Source organism: Diachasmimorpha longicaudata, chromosome 5, assembly GCF_034640455.1.
Source record: "Diachasmimorpha longicaudata isolate KC_UGA_2023 chromosome 5, iyDiaLong2, whole genome shotgun sequence".
NCBI classification, from domain to species: Eukaryota; Metazoa; Arthropoda; class Insecta; order Hymenoptera; family Braconidae; genus Diachasmimorpha; species Diachasmimorpha longicaudata.
In genome coordinates, this window is record NC_087229.1 from 6,420,070 (window position 1) to 6,441,164 (window position 21,095).

At 37.9% G+C, this 21,095-nt stretch overlaps 2 protein-coding genes across 20 annotated transcripts; one reads left to right on the plus strand and one right to left on the minus strand.

Annotated features, from left to right (window-relative positions):
- The first annotated feature begins 430 nt into the window (after window positions 1-430).
- LOC135162620 (transmembrane protease serine 9-like) lies at window positions 431-5,726 on the plus strand. Its single transcript, XM_064121270.1, has 8 exons — window positions 431-608; window positions 748-1,066; window positions 1,141-1,444; window positions 1,568-1,728; window positions 1,813-1,883; window positions 2,253-2,559; window positions 2,680-2,983; window positions 3,043-5,726. Exons 1-8 carry the CDS (start codon window positions 554-556, stop codon window positions 3,211-3,213), a joined length of 1,692 nt encoding a protein of 563 aa, XP_063977340.1. The 5' UTR covers window positions 431-553; the 3' UTR covers window positions 3,214-5,726.
- Window positions 3,233-20,691, minus strand: LOC135162648 (phosphatidylinositol 4-phosphate 5-kinase type-1 alpha-like). 19 transcript variants are annotated; one of them, XM_064121317.1, is made up of 18 exons: window positions 20,219-20,691; window positions 19,236-19,270; window positions 18,734-18,862; window positions 17,374-17,622; window positions 16,897-17,214; window positions 16,591-16,806; window positions 16,146-16,369; window positions 15,862-15,997; window positions 15,694-15,781; window positions 14,111-14,173; window positions 13,260-13,337; window positions 12,869-12,919; window positions 11,931-12,287; window positions 10,254-10,431; window positions 9,924-10,132; window positions 9,237-9,272; window positions 8,556-8,656; window positions 3,233-5,448 (listed from the first exon to the last, which is right to left on the minus strand). In XM_064121317.1, exons 1-18 carry the CDS (start codon window positions 20,328-20,330, stop codon window positions 5,308-5,310), a joined length of 2,721 nt encoding a protein of 906 aa, XP_063977387.1. In that variant the 5' UTR covers window positions 20,331-20,691; the 3' UTR covers window positions 3,233-5,307. The 19 variants fall into 19 exon arrangements, with proteins under 19 accessions (XP_063977387.1, XP_063977388.1, XP_063977395.1 ...); XM_064121318.1 differs by having other exon boundaries at window positions 15,862-15,994; window positions 20,219-20,690; XM_064121325.1 differs by having other exon boundaries at window positions 11,931-12,212; window positions 20,219-20,690.
- Window positions 20,692-21,095: the final 404 nt, after the last annotated feature.

The following is a 21,095-nucleotide window of genomic DNA, read 5'->3' on the forward strand; positions in this document are numbered from 1 at the left end:
GCATCTCATGAGCTAAATCATTTAACATTCTAAGACCAATGAATTGACAGATTAACTAAATTTTTACATTCTATATGTATACGCCCTTCCCTTGACGTCTCTCCAAAAAACATTGTCACTGATCTACTGATCTACTGAATTATCATCAACCACTTTACACTAAATTTTTCTATTTCACAGAACGGGATTTCCGTGCACTATCTCTCATTTTTCCAATATCTTGATAATTAAATAAACTTATGGTCTATCATCAATCACGATACGAGATGGGGATCAATCAATTGCGGGAAAAAAAAGTCTGATCACACTCGTTGAATGTAAGAATAAGTACTCCGCAAGTGGCTCAAGACTGAAAGTTATTGATAATAACCGATAAGATGTTGAATAAAAGTCTCCTGGAAAAATCAGTATTACTTTGTCACTCATTATCGATCATTGTATCTGAGAAAAGTCATTGTAATTACGCGCTAGTTCTTGCTCTCAAACGTTTATCGTCAATCCAGTATATAATGTAAGGAAAGTCTGGGAAATTAATTAGTGATGATCGATCGGCATGGCTTCTAAGGTCCTCATTATCGTGGCTGCATTCCTGGCAATTGCGGAGGCAGGTGAGTTCATCAAAAATCATTTATAATATGCGATTAATATTAAATGTAAAATCATACTAGGGGATAATACATTGATGATAATTAAATTATCAAAATGGTCCAAAGCTATTGAGCCCCAAATAATCTTTTCTGCCTCCAGACCAAGGCCCAGTCCTGGGTTTGGGTGTCCGGCAACTAGGCCTCCCTCGAATCGTCGGAGGAAGTGAAGCAGTCAAGGGAGCTTTTCCTCATCAAGCATCGTTGCAGTGGGGCCTACCTCCACTGCTAGCCTACAGTCACTTCTGCGGGGGATCGATCATCAACGAGCGCTGGGTCCTCACCGCAGCTCATTGCGTCGCAGCTGTCCCCAGCTACGGATGGTTCGTTGTGAAGCTCGGAAAGCACTCATTGAAGGAGAACGAAGCGGAGGAACAAATCATTCCGGTTGTTTCCTCATTCGTTCACGAGAACTACACAGGGTATATCATGAATGACCTTCTCAACTGGTCCCGTTCAAAGGATCTCATCGTTCTAATGGTAATTATCCTTGCAGAGGTGTAGCTCCCTTCGACGTGGCCGTCTTGAAGCTCAAGTCCCCAGTGATTTTCAACAAGAGGGTGGCTGCCATCGCCCTCCCGAAGGCCGGAGCACGACCCTCTGGCAATGTGACCCTCTCAGGATGGGGGTCAACTGCCCCCAGTGGATCAGGACTGCCCGCAAAGCTGCAAACAGTTCTCCTACCTGTTGTGGATTTAGCTACTTGCAAGAAGAAACTTGAGGAACTCGTGGGGCCTTCACCCCTTCATGACAACAACGTGTGCACTGGGCCTCTTAGTGGAGGAGTCTCTGCTTGCAGCGTAAGTGTTCCTTTCGATTAAAAAATTTTAATCGAACTTTAAGGCTCGAATGGAGGTAGCATGACCTCTCCCCTCCCCCAGATCTCTCCTGCTGACTCCAAATGAGTAATAATTTTTTATCAGGGAGATTCTGGCGGTCCTTTGATCGCTAAAAATGGATCGAGATCGGAAGTCGTGGGAATCGTTTCCTGGGGAATCATGCCCTGTGGCAGTGTAGGAGCTCCATCGGTCTACGCTAGGGTATCAGCGTTTATCGATTGGATCCAGAATACCATGGCCGAAAATTGAATCTACTAAAAATTATCTCAACGATATTTATATTTCTATGCAACCTGACCCTGTAAATTGTTAAATTGTTACCTCTGCAGCGAAATAAAGAACTCGACTAAATACTCTATCCCGTTTTTGATGGGTTTGCGGCAGAGAAAAAATTGCGGAGGTAATTGAGTTGAGATAATGTAGTTCAAGGCTAGCAGAATGCAGGACGGAAGGAATTAAATTTTCACAATCGGAAAAAAATTATTTTCAACTTCTCACATCAATGATCTTATGGTTTTCCGCTACCAAAGGCTTCAGTTCGAAGATGATGCATTGGTATAAAATAGAGACGAACAATAGAATATTTTGCAATTGTCTCCCATCATGGGCTGGGGAATCATCTCGCTTCTTGCAGTGTTTTTTATTATTCAAAAGACTGGTGCGTTTACACTATTTCATGAACGGAAAAATCTTCACGTGAAAAAAATGAATAAGTTATGATTAATTAATTAAAAATTATTGATTGTGAATTGATCATTATTCTCGATAGAATCACGTATCAACGACCAAATCTTCCTGGACGCTAGAATTATCGGAGGAGTGGAAGTTGTGAGGAACTCGTACCCCCATCAAGTATCCCTCCAATGGGGTTTTCCGTCCTCCACAAATTCCAGACACTTTTGTGGAGGAATAATCGTAAATCAATCGTGGATTCTGACAGCTGCCCACTGTATCGATGCCATCCCCGAGATAGGGGGACTAGTCGTAAGAGCTGGCAAACATGTTCTCAATCAAGTGGAGACTACGGAACAGTCCAGGAGAGTTGCTGCAACTTATGCACACGAGAATTTTATTGGGTAAATTTGACATAATTTTTTTTTTCCAAAATTTAATCTTCCCGAATAGCATTCTATTAATTAATGAATTAATTATTTTCAAATCAATCACTACGGACGAGTAATCTGTTTATTTTTTAGAGACGTCGCTCCTTTCGATATAGGCCTCCTCAGACTGACAATGCCGTTGACCTGGACTACTGCAGTGCAACCGATAAATCTTCCGCAGCCCGGAACGATCCCAACCGGGAACGTAACCGTGACAGGCTGGGGCGCGACAGACCCCAGTGGAGGAAACCTGGGGAACATCCTTCTTTCCGTGGAAATTCCTTTGATCTCATTACGCACCTGCAGAAGAGCTCTCATCCCCTTCGGAGGAGCTAATTCCCTTCACGAAACGAATATTTGCACTGGACCACTGGCTGGAGGATTCTCCCCATGCAACGTAAGTACCTACTTCAGCCTGCCCTAATTCTTTCAAATTATCTCGGATTTTTAATGTAGGGGGACTCAGGGGGTCCACTAATAAGGAGAAACGGTGCTAATTGGGAAGTAGTGGGGATTGTCTCATGGGGAGTGATTCCCTGTGGACTGAGAGGTGCTCCTTCAGTTTTTGTTCGAGTCTCGGCCTTTAATGACTGGATACAATCTACCATTGCAAGGAATTCTCAGTGAAAAAGTAAAAAAAAAACACTTTTTAAATGAATAGGACGTAACAATAATTTATTCTCATGATCATTTATCATACAACACGTTTTTGCATTTTGTTTTTTTCCTCTTACGTGTACGAATTGAGGTATCGTTACTTCATAAACGCAATATCAATTACCTGACAAAGTAAATGCGAATTCACTGACTGCATGAACATTTATAACGTGAATTCTCAAGTATATCGATAATTAAAATAATAAAATTCGTCTGTACTGACACTTTTTAATCGCCTTAACTCACAAAGTGAAATCAAGACAGAAAAAAGGAGAGAAAAATACTAGGTTCGAGACACCGTTTTCCATTGCACGCTCGCAACGATTTATCTCACGTCTTGTTGCAATCTCTGAATAACCAGAGATGACACAGACGACAAATTAAATTAATAAGCCTGAGCTTCCATCCAATAAATTACCTAAGCCAACCGGCAATTAATTCTATAAATAATAGTGCACAATTCTCCATTTTTTCTAATTAAATTACAAGTCTCAAATTATTCATGACGAAATTATCAGACTCCTTACCTAAATATCTCCGCCGTTAACAATTCCATCCACATGATTAATATTCAATCATAAACCCTCTAAATCTCCAAAGTATTCCGAACAAAACCAATCGTATAATTTGCTCTCAGTCACAGTATAAATACACTCGGTCCGCTCGCATGGCTATAGGTGGGTCTGAAAGGGTGGAAATGAAAAAAAAATCAGGATGAGGTATTTTCAAAAAACTCCAAAAATATAACCAAAAATCCACATATCAATAAAAGAAAATAAAACCATCAAAAAACCGATGAATTGTTAATTTTACATTTACAATTGCCAACGAGCGTTTAATAGAAACGATGCCTCGAGTGTAATAATATTGGAAGGGCATACTGTTACATTAATTATAATTAATTATTGAGACAATTGTAAAGTCAATCATCGTCATTATCCCTTCGGTTTTTAATCATTCATTTTTTTTTGTTCGAATAAAGTAAAAGAACTCTGCAAAAGCTTCGCTCCTAAGCAATGTACACATCCTCCTCACTTATTCAGCTCACTCACAAACATATTTTCCGCATGATTTGCAAGCAATAATCGACAATTTGTTCTTCCTATGCAGTAAGTACTCCGCCCATTCATTTAGCAGACATTCGAGTGAATCAACGAGAGAGAAAGAGAGCTTAACTCGATATCGATTAACAATTGGCCACCATTATCTATTAATTAATTCAAGATCACCCATGAAATTGCAATTAACGTAATCCCCGTGCACGTCTAACTACATTACAAGTACGTAATATACAGTGATGCTTGGTGTAATACTATGATTTATTTTTTTGTGATTTCCATTCCCGGTTTACCATATGTTTTGAGTATTCTAATGTGACTTCTTACAATAATTAGGCCGCTCGAAAGTCTACATATGCAGCACAACGCGCTGATACCATTCCTCCGTACCTGTATTAACTCGGATTATTTAGGGTAATTTAGCGATAAATGTGGATTGAGAGAGAGTATTAGAAATAAAACCAGGGAACTAAGTGTTATTTGGATTCTACTTGCTTTCAAATCGAATCGAGAGGATAATTTTTCGAAATTCTAAAAATCCTTGGGAAACAGAAAATTAATTCAGTTCATTCACAGACAGAAGGATTTCTGTGGAAATATTCTCTCTAGCGGAATAAATTCTCACTGAGATATTTCCCTCCAAAATTCCGGAGAAGTAATCTTCACCTCACGACAAATTAATCCGAATGAATACAAAATAATGAAGGATTCTCTAATCTAACCATCACTCTCCCAAATTAGTAAAAAATATAGCATCTTCGAATAATCAATTCCATGATTCACGAGTAATAAACAAATCGAACTAAAATTAAATATCAACGAGATATGTCTGGCAGACATTTGCGTAATTCCATTGAATTGACATGATATAAACTTTCGATTGAAATGGCAAGACGGCAATCCCACAATTATTTGATTGACACATTATTGTAATCAGTTAAACGGGCATGAGTGTTTATTTTCATTAATTATTAAAACTTCAATATCTTCGTTAATGGAGATTAATTCAACGTCGACGAGGCTTCCTCGGCTTCCTCGTTCGCTCGGCCTCTAAATGAGACGAGCTGCTATCCTCCGAGCCGGATCCATTCCGCCAATCAGTTATCTCTGTTCCATCCAATTTCCCATGCGATCCACCGCTCTGTTTCTGTATTTTTTTTATTTCTTTTTTTCATTTCGTGGTCTATCTTTTGGTAATTATACTCAATTGTTATTTAGTTCTGACCCAACATTTACAGATTAAAGTAACGGCACAGAGAAAGCAAGCACATTGATGGTGAAAATTAATATGAACCAGCGGATATGTGATTAATGCAATTGTAAAGTGAGAGGAAAAGGGAATAAATCATTTCATTTTACAATTATATTTGACAAATATCGAAAATTGGTTTTGATAAATTGAAAGACGTGATCTCCCCACAAATGCGCTCGACAATAAAGAGACATTAAGTTCTGGTAATAGAAAGACGAGTCAATTCCTCTTTTTGATTGCGAATTATCTCTAAACCGAATGAAGGAATGGAAACGAAACGAAGATCACTCTATCCCCTAACATTCAGCGACAGAATATCCAAAAAATGTTGTAATTTTCGGTTACTTATGCCCTTTTCTTCCACCTTACAACCGAATAAAACCTCATGACATAGAATTAGGTCCTAATACACGGACACCAATGCTTATCGTGAATCGAGTACTTTCATGCCAGTTTAACGTCCACGACATCGACAATTTGAGCAAAATAAAGATATCTGATAGTAAAAAAAACTCCAAGCCTCAAAACGCGAAAGCAGTGAACCACAGACTCTCTATACAGTAATAAATGCGACGCTAAGTACTGTTTCAACAGTCTGGGGATGAATTATCGAAAATGTTCTCGAACTTTCACCCCCGGGGACTCCCATACATGAGTCATATTCATAAATGTCAAGATACTTCACTATTATTCAATCATATCAATCACTGCTGAACAACATTTTGGTTTAAAACGTCTGGCAATAGACGTTTTCTCATTTGTTTGATAAACGAGCGCGAAAAGTGGCACATTTTTAATCCAGAATTGCTGGAATTTATATTCATCAATCAGGAAATAATACGATATCCAATAACATTGATTTATGCTTGAGTATATTCCGGAGATAATTCAATCCAGGAGAATCGAATGGCTCCACTTTTAATAAGGCATTCTGGATCTTTCTATAATAGATGCATTCTCGTCCATAATCCCATTAATCACTCGAATTATCTTGATAATTGTCTTGTATAATACACGGACACGTTAATATATTTATTACAGACACAGACAGAACACAACAGAGAATTACAAATTCACTGTTCTCAATAAATTACGTAAGAAATATCATATTTGCTCATAAATCTATTATGTACAGTTACGTTTCTCTCATTCCTACGTTTTAACTCGAAGATTATTTCGGGAATAATTTTCATGTGTCGAAAATTTGTCAAAAACGGGCCTGTTCGCTGTGAAAAATAACTGAACTTCCATTGTAATTCTACCGAAGCTTCTATTTATAATTTCTATTTCTATAATAGTGGGTAATATAAAAAATGGCCATTTTGTCATAAAAAATCTATTGGAAAACACCGAATGTCGATGAAATCTTGATAAAAATTCAGAATTCTTCCCCAGAACACTAGCTTTTTATGATCAATTCCCTTCATTCATTATTAGTATAAACAATTAATTGTGGATTTTGATAGCCGATAGAACTTCAACGAAAATCCAGTTAAATTCTCATAGGGCACATTAAGTTTTTCTATTCGATTCAACACGAAACAAGTAACTTTCCCATTGGAATGTAAACATCGTAGTCACTGGAGAAACCCCATAAACTGTTTCCTGTCCTATGAACTGAAGTTTAGCATGGAATTTATTATTCTGGAATGCAGGTATTGAGTGGAAAAAAAATTAGATATGTACCCATTCTTATCTAGAAGATTTCGGGAGAGTCAACCGTTCTTCAAAATAAGATAAGTCGTATCCAATAATTTCCCTCCGTCTTCATTTCACTGAATAAACAAATTCCACAGCCGAAAGCTCATTTTTTCCTCCCCCACACCTGTTTATTCACAGTAAACTAAAAGTATCAATTCTAAACATGGAATAACGCGATAGACTACGGCTCTATGTAACCAGCGATCAAGAATAATGCGATAATGCCCGGAATAATCATGATCACGCGATTATAGATCCGATAATTGTTCAGTCATTGTCGTTATAATCTAATCAGCCACAACATTGGCATAAAATTAATGTAGACGACGGAGCGGGGGCTAAACGAATTGAATAACTTCAGAATACAGTAACACTGAAGAATTCGTATACACGTAGAATTTTGAACACAACTAAGGGGACACAAGGAAATGCTCTTTCCACCTGTATCAACGACCCTCTCTTCGTCTTCAATTCATTCATATCCTCAAATCGGGTAGATTTCGGCGGAGATAATGGGAGAGCCGTTGTGCATTCCCCACTGTGGTGATTATTATTGACCAAGTGCAGTTCATTCTCGTTGCAGTATCTCCTAATTTGTGCATACACAAACATTTTGTTTTTTTTTTCGTTCAGTCGGTGGTACCCCAAATAACGATTTTTTTTTGATTGGTTAATGAGTTCGATTGTAGGAGAATGAGGTATAATGAAGAAAAAAATTTAATTTGAATTATTTTGAGTGTATCTGATATTCACGAACAAACGAATTACCAAATCCTGTTTTGAAATATTCTCGTAATCATTTATTAACACATTCACATTTCTCATTATAGAAATTAAATGAATGGAATGGGATTTTAAAAATTCCTGAGCTCAGTTCTTAGCTGAACCTCTTAAATTTCCAGATATATACAAAATAATGTGGCTATCGATTTCTCTTTCACCCACTTTCCCATTCCCTCCACAACCGAATAATCCAAGTGTTAATTATAATCAACAGTTAATCACATGAACTTGTGAACAATAAACAAGCAAAAAAAGCGTGACAATACCTCTTGTAACTGATCGAACAAAATGATTGAGAAATAAAACTCATACAATTGTCAGGTTTGCTCAGCAAGCGCCCACGGTGACAAACGCATTAAAAATCGTGATGTAGACCGAGCAAGGTAGATGCACTGATATTGTTGAATAGTGAAGAACGTAAAAATAAATTAACAGACTCCCAGCGAATGACTTGTGATGATAATTTAGTGCATCTGCCATTTAACATTTTTCAAACATTTTTTTGGAGTTGAACTCACCATTTCCGTAGTAAGACTAGCAAGTGCCTCTTCAACAGTAGCTGCAACTCTTCCCCCAACGTCATTACGATGATTACCTTTCGTCGGTGTTGTTGGACAACCTAAAATCATTCCCCGTAATCTGTTTACTCGGATTTCAGTTGATATGGGTAATCGGAGGATCGAGGAAGGTGGGGAAATACATGTTGGGGGTTAGATGGTGAATCGATAGTTGTGAAGTGGTAATAATGAATTGAATTAATTTTATTTCATTTTTAAATCTCTTTAAATCGCTATTAAAACGTAAATCTCGAAGATTATCCCTAAAAATCTAATTTTCAAGATAAATTCAAAATTAATAGTTAGAGACCTCAAAAACGATAAAATATCAATCATCACCACTACACATCTGCTTCCACCCATAAAGGCGTGTGTGTCTGCTGATATAAACTGACGATCTAGCCCAGTAAACAAAGCTCTGCTGAAGTTAACTAGCGTTACGATTGCCAAATTAAACGAATAACTATATATCTGAACGATACAAGAACGGTTTGAAGATAAAAAAACAGAAATTCCAATGAATCTGTGTCAAGGTGAATGTTCAAGCGTGATTCGATTAGCGTGAAGATGACTCTCGATGATAATCAAAGAAAATTCACAATAAGAATAATTAAATAAAATTATTAAAACTGAAGACTGAACTTATCTCGAGACTCGCCGGTCCTAAGCGACTGTAGACTTGAAAATTGAACAATCATGAGATATGGAATCTCCTCTGTATCACATGGATGTCAGTTGAAATTTAATGCTGATAAATGCGATTGACAGATGATTAACTAGATTTATTAAAGTGCTACGTACGTTTGTAGTGTATGAATTTGTGATATTTATTGTCCGAATAATCCAGATAATTATATTATCTCTTGATAAACTAAACAGGGCTATTGATTGTTGAGGAAAAAAACCTCATTTATTTGTTGTGTGTACAACCGATGTAATAATCACGAAAGAATTCGCTTAATTTTAAGTCGCAGAACATGAATAATCACAATTGGCCATGAAACCCAACGAATGCTTTCGCGTGACATTAATCCTATGATCAAGGGACAATTACAACAGTTCTTAACCACATCATTCAGAATAAATAAAACCGCACTTTGTAATTCACAATTTGTCTCGAATAGCTCGAACAATTGTATCAAATGTCCCACAATAATCGTAGAAAAATACCAGACACGAATACCAGACTTCCTCTCTCCCAGTTTTTCTCGAATGATGAAGATACAGTTGTTAATGACAATAATGCAAGATAATATGTTGAACATCTCGGTGGACTGGAAGTTTCTCTTCAGGACTCGAAGTACAGGTTGAGAGCTATTACGAACTTACCTATGTCACCACTGCTTGAGCTCTCAGTAAAAGAGGGAGTTCCCTCTGTCCATGTGGGTGTTGACCCTTCGGCACTACCTGCTGGTGGTGTCCAGGTGAGACCTCCGCCACCTCGACTGCTACCACCGCTCTCAACGCTCAAGGATGATTTCGTCTCACGACCACCACTGCCACCACTTCCGCTGCTCTCGAGATGAACATCTGATATACTTTGAAGAAATACGAGAGGTTATTTCAATTCCCTTATAAATATTCGTGGAAATGAGGTAAATTTTCATCTTTGGACAAAGAATTCTAGAAATCCATTTTATAAATTCAATTCTCACATACCTGACAGAGTCGTGATACGTTTTAGTGCTGAGCGTGACATGATGAACAGTTTTATTCTGCTTGCTATGGGTGACAGTCGTCTGTAGATGACCGCCCGAAGCCAATGTCTGATCGTTGGATCTCACAGCATCATCAAAAGGTGGGGGTGGGGTAGAGCAGGTTGATGGGAGGGTGCCACCTACGAAAAAGCGCCCTACAATTAGCCCTAGATCAACTGCAGCAATTAGTGACACGAACATATTCAATAATCCACATTGTCAAATCAACAATATCCAGGAAAGAGTCTATCTAATCCACAAGTGCTCACTAGTTTTTTGGGGCATATCGTGAGATGTTCATCACTCTCGTATTCTTTAAATCATTAAGGTAATCTGAACTGTGCAGGATGGGAGGGTACAAGAATTCTTCTACATGAAAATCACAAAACTAGCAAGAGTAAACATCAACAGACTAGCATGCACAATTACGGATAACAATAAACAATGATATGACTGATTGAGGGATAAATCAGTAGTGAAGTAGCAAAATTCTTGGACAAAGGGCTGATTGCTCTGTTATCCCATATTAAACGTCATGTCTTATACAACGTATTGTCCTGAAAATCGGTGAATGTACTTAAATTAATTTTACGTACTTCACTTCTGAAATTGACATCCCCTTCTAACTAAAAAATGGTCTGATCTGGGGTAAATGATAGTCATTCGTAGCCATGCAGGAAGGAAGTGTTTCTTGACGCGGGACTTTTCTCCCTCCCCTGATCCACCAAGTAATTTAGGTACTGATCATCAGAGAGGTGAGGTTTGGAGGTGTCTGGAAGCCTCTCCACATCAGTCCTGACGTTTGGAGATGCAAGTCTCAGGCTAGTCATGCTCGAGGAGAATCCTCGATTGTCCACAGCAGATAAACTCTGCTTTGCACATTTCCCTTCATGACGAGGATTAACGCTGTTTGAGCTCTGAGTGAGGAGAGTCCTGCAAGCGATTGAGTTGTTCCTCAGATTGGTCAAGGAATGAAAGACTTGTTTTTTCAAGGAAGGCGTCGGAGCGATTTTCTTCTTCCTTTTTTTCATCTTGTACGATTTAATCTTCACTTTCGTTGGATTCTGTTCCATTGACTTTCGCGAATGCTCTCCCAAGTTCGTCATTATGCTCAACTGTTTCATCAGGGAGGCCTTCTTTACAGGCTTCTGCATCTTGATCTCCTCTGATGTTGTTTCCAACATCTTCGACTCACTTGACTTCCTCCTCAGTCTCTCAGCGTACGTCTCCGAGTGTTTCTTGTCCTTTCTCGACATTTTGTACTGTTCATCGCGATATGGCTTGAGGAACTGCGCAAATCTATTGACATTCTCCGGAGAATTGACAGTCCTTTCGTTCCTCGGGAAGAACTCAAGTTGATGTGCCTGTACAACTTTTCCTTTTCGTCTCTCGGGTCTTAGAGGACAGGGACTAGTCTTTATGACGTAGGAGTCATTGAGTTTCTCCACGCAGACAAACTCCTCTTCCTCGAGGAGGTAGGGATCTGGTTGTAAATATCCAAGACCTAGAAACTGCGCATCGGGACGCTGACAAGAGTGGGATGAATTGGGTACATGCAACGGCGATCTTGGTGGCTGGTGAATGCCATGTGGATCAATAGTTTTAATATCATGCAAACTATACGCGACATTGACATCACCTCGACCGGATGTCGATGATGATGACGACATATTTCCTCGTTGAACTTCGTCGATACTCGCACGTTTACCAGTACCACGAGGTGGAACTGGTGGTGGAATTTTTCCTGATGGCACTAAATTTGGATTTGGTGGACTCGCTGCTGATCGGCCTTTCAGAACTGCTGGATAACTAGCACGGACTTGAGATGAGTTGACGGATAATGGAGGTGGGCCTGTGATTATTCCACCGCTTGTCGAGGTCGCGAGTACCGTTGTGGGAACGTTGACGGGCGTTGAGGTGGCTATTGGCAGCGAGGTGGGCGAAATTATTGTGCCAGTAGTCACTGGCGGCATACCCTCGGGACTTGTTGGACTCACTGTTTCCAGGGAGTGAGGGAGAGTGACAGAGACAGATTTTTATGAGTGAGATTAGTCATGAGGTGTGAGTATTTACAGTGGATGAGGCTGATGTGGTTTCATTTGTTCTTGGATGTGCACGAGAGGCCAGACTTGGGGCAATGTTGACTTGAACACTAAAAAAATTTATATATTCATTTCAATCTCTTCAAGCTGAAGTCTTCCCTGTCTCGTACACATCCACGTAATGATAATTTGAAGGTGGTTTTCTGGAGATATTTCGGAAACTAATGGTTTTAAGATAAAATATAACATGAGTTTGGTGTGATGAATTCTACGAGCCGCAAAAGAGATCCGATACTGTCTCATAAATCCACTAGTTCATGAAATATTTGCGTCAAAGATGAATTGACGAAATTCAAGGGGAATGTTATCAACAATTTTATTTTAAAAATCGAGGACCTCTTTGCAGATCCTGAATTTTTCACCAAAAAAGTTCCCACAATATTTCCAACGAAAAAACATCAGGATTCAGCAGCAGCTCATATGCAAACAAGCCACTGCCTCAAATAAAAGGACGAATGAGTTGCAGATGACTCACCAGCTTTTGTGGGTGATGTTGCATGCATCGTACTTCCAACCGCCGTCACCACTAAACCATCACACAATACCCAATTACCATATCAAATAATCTTTACATAATATAATTGGATTTTTCATTGAGTGACAGGACGGCAAGTAAATTAATGCTTGAGCAATTGAGACAGTTTAAAGCTCCTGGATTTTCTTGCAAGTGGGACTAGGATATGCCGAGGTGGTCGCAATTGGTGATACATTAACGGCACATTTATTTCGAATGCATTTGGACCTTCGCTTGCCTTTTTATGAAATAAAAAATGTACCGGTGGGTGTTTCTTTCAATGAATTGAGAGCATATGTATTCTGGAAAGTGTGCTCGCTATCGAGTATGATAATAAAAATAATGTACTCACCAGTTGAATCAAAGTCACCCTCCAGTGGCCTCAGGGGCCTCGTAATACTTTTTCTCTTCGATGGGGAATGTTTCAGGGCTGTAACACAAACATAAACATGTCGTAATGCCTCTTCAGTAAATTATCTTCAATAATCGTGTTATGCAGTAGCTCTTCATTAACTGACTCAAGTATATTATTAATCTAGCTCAAATTTTTAGTGATAATAAAACAATCAAGCTGAAAACATCGAATAAAAGCTCCATTTTTAAACAAAATAAGTCATTTAATTCCTCTGAAAAGCACTTGTCTTTGAAATTGACTTACAGTCGTCGGATGTACCTAAAATTCATCCGACAAAGTCCTAATATTGTATATAAGTCATAGTATACTTCACAGTTGGGTCCTAGGCTAAACTAGTCGCCTTTTCTCTCCAAAAACAACAGGTTAAAAATACGGAAATGGGGTGAAAATAAAATTCACGACTGGAATCCAGATCATTCATGTATGCAACACATGCATGATCCATCAAGATCTCCACAATTCGAATCGTCATAAAAAAATCCAAATAAAATAGAAGAAAACGAAAAACTCCAGAATATTGCATCGCAAAATAAAATTAAATGCGAAACGTAAAATTGGGAATAATAAAAAAAAAGCAAACGTCATTGGGTGATTATCAAGTGCAGGAAGTAACGAACGATAATAAGCCAAACACGAACGGAAAATGTCATGCTAATTGAAACGACGTACGTCAACACACTGATAAGACAGTGGGAAAAAAATATAGTAAATGGAGAAAAATTAAAAAGCAGCACATGAAAGTCACACGGACGGACAGAAAGAGAGAGAGAGAGACAGATAGAGTTTACCTATGTAGCTGGTGACGAGGTTACGGAATTTGCGATGATTCCCCTTAATCTCAGGCAGGTCCACTGTGTTTTTATTCGATTAAAAATCGAATTATTTTGATCGAGGCAGGTTGATATCAGGTCAGAGGGTTGACACGGAAAATGCACGGACACAGAAACATCAAATATATTTAGGCTAATGTCTTTAAATTTGAATACCCAACACTCATAATCGAGCTAATTATCAAATGATAAAATAAAACAATTTAAACCGTCGGTCACACAGGGAGAAATAAAGATTGAGGATCCATTGAACAATCCAGAAAACGCCAAATTGTCTTTTGGTTTTTGTTATTTTCAACTGTCCAGCCTAGGTACACTCGCATGTTTAACCCACGTCAGAACGATAAATAAAAAAAAATAAAATAAAATTAGTGGTTCTTATGGAAGGATTGTAGTGATAGTTAGATTGTCTGGGTAAAGAACAAATGATATGAGGTTGTAAATAGCGAAAGTGTTTTATTGTAAAATATATAAGTATTTACATTGGTGTCCACTTTCAGTAACCAATTGATTATTATTTTTTTTTCATGATAAAAAAATAAATTTCCTATCTTCTAATCTACCCGTTCATACTCTCTCTATAAATTTTCAACTTATCACCGATTTTTGCCAGTCACTCTATTATTTTCCTATTATTCATTGATACAATGTTTGTGGGTCAAACTGCACTATAAAAATATTTGTGCTATCGTCGTATACTTTTTCATCAATATTTTTTTTATTATGTAATACCCAGGCTACATCTGTGGACACCAATAGACTGTGCAAATTAATTTAAATACCAAATCACACTCGTGGAAAAAAAATGAAACAAAAAAATATCAACGTTGGAATCGCTTCGGAAATATAACCAATAGATTCTGCATAATAATACAAAAAAAAATATTTACCGGGCAATAGCCCAACCCTTGCAATTAGTTCCACTAGTAAATCATTAATTGACCCCAAGCACTTAATTTTTATAATGCATCTACATTATTCAATTCGTTAATGACTCTGTTCATCCAAATGGAACATTTAGTCTTTCATGTATTATACTTTGAGCAATAATTGAATCAACATTCAGTCGAATGTCACAATTGGCAGGTTACATGCTTTCACAAATTACCTCTCATTTCAATTAATCTCCACAATGCTGAATTTATTATCTAGCTTAAAGGCTTACTGCTTCATCTCAAGAACTGACCATTTCTCATTTTATTGAGAAAAAAAAAATAGGGCAAACACTTCGACCAACATCGACTCTTTTTTAAACTTTACAACCAACAAAATGCATTACAATTTTGTTCGATTAGAAATTCGATGAATTACCAAATTAAATAAAGACAAGAGTCGAGAGTATCATCAGCCCCATTTTCTAGCATTTTAATACTGGATAATACCTCAATGGCGAATAAGAAAAAATAATAATTGAACGAGAGAATGTAACAACTTTGCGAGTCTGTACCGACTGTTATGAATCATGATTTAGGAATGTGCCTTATTGATTGCTAGCATCGAAGTCAAATTCGTAAGGAGGGGCTGATTCGGATGGTACTTACGTGATGGTATCTTCTTGAATACAGTCTTTGCCATGAAATCCTGGAAGCGCTGAGCGTAGAAGCCTGGTCGATGTACCGACACAGTGTCCTTGAAAAAATTATGTAAATCAGTTGGGCATTATGTAAATGAGCAGTAAAATGATGACATCGTTTTATTTAATACGCTACCCCATCATGTATCATGGATTTCCACGTATGCTCAAGTTTCTTCTTCAAACGGTAGCTCTGAAGAATGTCAATAATACCGAGGAATAGCAAGAGACGCTCGCCTCGTGCATTCCTCGCTGGAATACCCCCAGGACTGCTAGGAACAAAAATAAGATAATGATAATTATTAATGACGAAGTACAGAAATTACGTAGTTTGGTGCAGTGAATACAACTCTTGAAATAATTGCAATTTTCTAACAGGGTTTTTGTTAGAGAAGTGATCAATTAGTTGTGAATACTCACGGTACGTCATCTTCCTCATCTATTGGCTCACTCTCAGCCTGGATGCTCTCCATGGCAGTGCTATGAGCAACCAACCTCTGACGATTAATACTACGCGATCTGTTCAGGGCCGTAGCACCTATCCTATCCTCGCGCTCCTTCTCACGTTCCACTTGGACGAAACTACCGCTCTCGTAACCAGCTTCTCCCGGCTCTTCTTCGACTGTTGTTGATAGTCTGGGTTCCTGCATAACAAACGTAGCAATCAGACCACTTCTGACATTATCACTCAATGTCTACTGAAAAGCTTCCTTTCAATTTTTTTTACCAGAAATGTATCAGTGTTCATTATGTTGCGAAAATAATCTGTATGAAATTTCTTAGAGTAGTTGTTATCTATCTAATTATGTCAGTAAATTATTTTTCCAATTCTTTCAGTAAATTTCGCTAGTTTGTCATTAATTACCGTCTTCTCCCTCGCAGCCTGATCCAAATTATGAATTCCCACCAATAACGAGTAGTCCATAATCTTGAAGCTCTCGAGTACTCGACAATCTCTTTGAATAGTCTTGACAAGAGCACCATAAGTGTCGGCCTCCAGAAAAATACCCTCAGGATGATGTTCCATAAAATCCAGGTCTTTGTAAGTCGGTGATTTCTTGGATCTTTCACTCCTCGACGCCTGTATTATCAAGTCAAAGCAATTATTTTCACAATTCCGGATTGAGGCGCTTGCATACATACATCACTTTAAATTAATTCAAGCACTCACTTTTCTTTTGTACGTCGATCCCTTCAAATCATATTTCTGATGCAACTTAACTGCCGAGGGCAGTAGATTATTCATAGCGATCAATCTAACATTCTTACTGTTACAACGATAGCAGTACAATCCGAAGAACTTTGGTAACAGGGTACGTGGATTTTGATTGAGGTTCATGTAATAACCAGGTAATAGGGTCTGAAGAAATTCTCCTTCTTTATGTTGCACAGTCTTTATTATAAATTCGTCATCCTCTGTTAAATAAAAGATACTTCCACTGGCACCGGGATTGGACAACTCCCGAAGAGGTGAACTACACATTGACATCTAGAAGAATTCATCAAAAGTTCTTTGAAAAACATTTCAGGGGATTAAAGTTTAAGATATGAACGAGGAAAATTCAAATTATCGCCAATATCTCAAATATCGATTACATCGATTAGATTATTCATATCACTTCATGCTAATGATGTAGTGAGAACTCACCAAAAAATCATCCGGCTGGATGCCAAAAAGATCCCTAAAGTATCTAAATGCAATTGGAGCGTAATTTTTAAACTTGAACTCTGAAAAATGATGGGCTGGTGTGTGATTAGATCCTTCGCTCGGAAAATTCGTTGTCTCGACAGTCATAAAATCCTGCATCAACAGATCCCTCTCAGGTTTACTAGCTAACCCACCAACAGCGTGCTGGATTCCCAGTTGTATCGAGCCCATGATCTGAGTCGTTTGAATCTAAACGAAACAAAAAATCCATTCATCTGTCAACTTGGGACTTATATCAATTGAATATTTTTCAAATCCCAAGTCTATCTCAATATCTTCGCCGTCTATATTTGCGTCAGTGAGGTATCTTAAAACGGACGATCGAAACTCAGGCACGCAAGAGAATACGTGGAACAATCACCCTGGGGATGGGGAACACAACAACCAGTCGTAAATTGCAGAGTGTTGTTTGTGGAATTCTTGGGTATTGATCAGGTTGTTCAACGCTGGACATGAAATTCGGACGAATGTCAAGGGTTGCGTGGCATTGAAATGTCTTATTGTGAATGGCTTCAAGGAAAAGTATGAAAGACAATGCAAATTATTATTCTAATGTTTAAGAAACGGTTGAACTAAAACAATACCGGATTATTTATTTGATTAGTTACGGAATCGTTCGAATATTGAGAATTATCAGATGTTTTAAGTCCGTCATTTAATTATTTTATTAAAGATTTCTCGATTAATTTATTCAGATATTTATCTTGAAGTTCGATCATGTCATCATTGACTATTTTTAGAATCAGTATGAGCTTGAATTTCGATTGATAAAATGATCTTTAGATCTTTTTATTCGAGTGCTTCAATAATCCCATAAGAGTAATCAGAAAATTCTCTTTTCTTAGAGGAAAAACAATAGTTACCAAATTCGCCACAACAAAAAAATATCTGAACCATTCCAAAAAACGTTCTTCACAGAATATCCACTGAATAATCGGCCCCAGTCGGCAACTCAATGTTTTAAACACTCGATTATTACTCACAAAGGTTTTAAATCATCTGCCACAGCACCAAAGAAATGCTGAACAATTCGACCGAAAATATACTGTAGACTATCAATAAAACGATCATTAAGTCCGTTTATTCGTAAAGCTTCATTAGTCTCATTAGGTTCATAAATAATAACTACAAAAATTCCTCCATAATTCAAAAAATGCTCCAAAAATCCGGGCAGATTAGAGCTAAAAGTATTTGATGAATCTAAACCCCTGAAACCCCATGACATGTCGTCCTCACGAAATTTCCCAGCAGGCTTTTACTCAAATAATAATAGTACTTTAAAAAATGGTAAAGTACTTACTTTTTTGTAGGTGATTTCACCACCCACGCCAACCCTCCTATGTCCAATCTTCCTCTCCCTCTCGGATTTTCCCCTGGACATCCCCGAGGGAGTCTTCGGTCCGCCACTTCCATGTTGTGCAACTGAACTCTAAAATTAAAACGACAATTAAATTATTCGTTCTACCAAACAATCACCACCTCTCTTTTCGTTAATTGTTATACTTGATTACACTGGCTAAACTAGAACTGCTGCTAGTGGTACTGGGGGACTCAGTCTTGACCCACATCACGCTCGACTAAATATCCATAAAATCGTGTATACTCAAACTGGCCTATTCTCGAAGGGTTCTATTTATTTATAAATAATGATTATAAACGAAATGATTTGAGTTTATCCATGAATGTAAGCTCTCAACAGATAACTCTGACGTTATCTCTCGATAATTGTGGAATGCGTTCGTCAAATGCATTTAGTAAAATAAAAATCATTAAAAACATCAAGGGAATTGATGAATACTCACGTCAAAGGTAACCCTCTCACCAGTTGTTGACTTGTCTGTGGGGAAAAAAAAATTCAATTCATTTCTGTTATTCAGTATATCGGTGACATAAATTGAATCCCCTGGGAGCCGTCAAACTTTCAATCAATAGAGTTACTCCGAAATGAGACATGCCGACACGTGCAGTAAATCTGATATAACTTCATTAAATGAGAACTTTTCCCGACCAATTAATTCATCGGACGTAATTTTTGCGGAATTGCTGTGACTGAGGTTGAAACAGGTTGAAAATTCAAGGTTCTGAACTGGATAGAATGAGCATGAATCTTATTGAAGATCAAATTATTCATAGGATTTCGCGAAAGTCGTCGAAATTTAACAAAATATAATTTTTCATGTCAAACGATGATTGATAATTAATGAAGCACTGGAATTCTCACATTCGTAATTAAAACCTTACATCATATTCAATTAAATTATGAATAGGTCGAGAATTCAGAGGAGGATTTCTCTAAATTAACATAATCGTATTAATTTTACGACAAGTGAACTTTTCCAGTGACAAGATGCCTGAAAATTCCTGGTGAATGAAATTTAATAAAAAAAATCATGAAATTTCTACGTTAAAAGTTCTGCATGAATTTTCAACTCGCATAAAAAAATAAGATAAATTCGTTGAACCACTGGCTCCAAACACTTCTATGAATTCTAAATCATGACCAGATTTGATCAGCTGTCAAAGTTCACGCCCGCACAGAGACGCCACGAATTCAACGAAAAATTGAATGAAGCGAGAAAGGAGAATTGAATCTCCGAAATAAACTCCAAAATTCTAGGTCAAGAGATCGTGCGTCGATGAAAGTCGAACGAGGAAAAAAAAATCCAGCTATTTATTGACAGAGGATGGAGGCCGAGATAAGAGGAATGAGTCAAATGCTCATTAATTCTAGGTTATGTATAATTCCAAATAATTTACTGACAAAAAACATTGAATAAAAACTTACCATCCTCATCGCCAGAGTCATTGAGCCTCGAGGATAAGTCATCAGTCCTGTTTCCACCCCCAAAACTAGTCTCAACGACTTCAATCACATCCACATTGTCGCCTGAAGCCATTTTGTAGATTTAAAAAATCGTGTGTTAAATTCCTGGCTCAGCCGCGATCTTGACAGTTTGAGGGCCCGTACTGCATGCGAATTGATTGCATTTTCACTCCCCCAATCATCACTATTAATGTACACTAAATCGTACACTAGAATCAGTCTGATGCATCGTTGACTCACACTCCTTTGTCCACAAGTGGCGAAAATAATTAATTATGTTAGGAATGTTTTGTTTAAATGATAAATGATTGATGAAAAAAACGGTCGACTGAGGGCCCAGTATTCCGGGGGGCCACGACACCCACTACCTCCAACCGTACAACTACTCTCCTCCCTCTCGTCTCTATTGACCGGACGCCATGTTGGAGTCTTGGGTTGATGACACGGTTGCCAATGCTGGGCAGAGAGAGTGGGGTAACTGAACGGAGTTGAAAATTCCTGGAGATTTGCTCGTTCAGTAAGTTATCGATGACTATTTTATTTTATAAATTTTTGGTTTAAAAGGTGTGAAAAAAAAATTCATTTCAGAATAATATCAGGCTTTGTGGTTATTATGCAATTTCAATTGAAGGGGGCATTAATTATGGCATAAAATGCTACTCTATTTCGGATACTTTTTCTCTTCGGGATCTAACGCAGATCCTCCCCCTCCCTAAGCTCAATTGATCCATTTTCCGACGGGATTATAAATATCGGAATATCAATACTGCAAAAAATAGCCATTGAGTATTAAAACTTATATTATTCAATGAAAATCCGTGTCGAAGTTTCTTGCGAA

Coding starts and splice junctions, on each gene's coding strand:
- LOC135162648 (XM_064121317.1), bottom strand. CDS start 20,330: ATGGCTTCAGGCGACAATGTGGATGTGATTGAAGTCGTTGAGACTAGT. Junction 17,623..18,733: donor GTGAAATCACCTACAAAAAA/GTAAGTACTTTA, acceptor TGTTTCGTTTAG/ATTCAAACGACTCAGATCAT. Junction 5,449..8,555: donor CTAGTCTTACTACGGAAATG/GTGAGTTCAACT, acceptor AAAAAAATACAG/AAACAGAGCGGTGGATCGCA.
- LOC135162620 (XM_064121270.1), top strand. CDS start 554: ATGGCTTCTAAGGTCCTCATTATCGTGGCTGCATTCCTGGCAATTGCG. Junction 609..747: donor CCTGGCAATTGCGGAGGCAG/GTGAGTTCATCA, acceptor TTCTGCCTCCAG/ACCAAGGCCCAGTCCTGGGT. Junction 2,560..2,679: donor GCACACGAGAATTTTATTGG/GTAAATTTGACA, acceptor TTTATTTTTTAG/AGACGTCGCTCCTTTCGATA.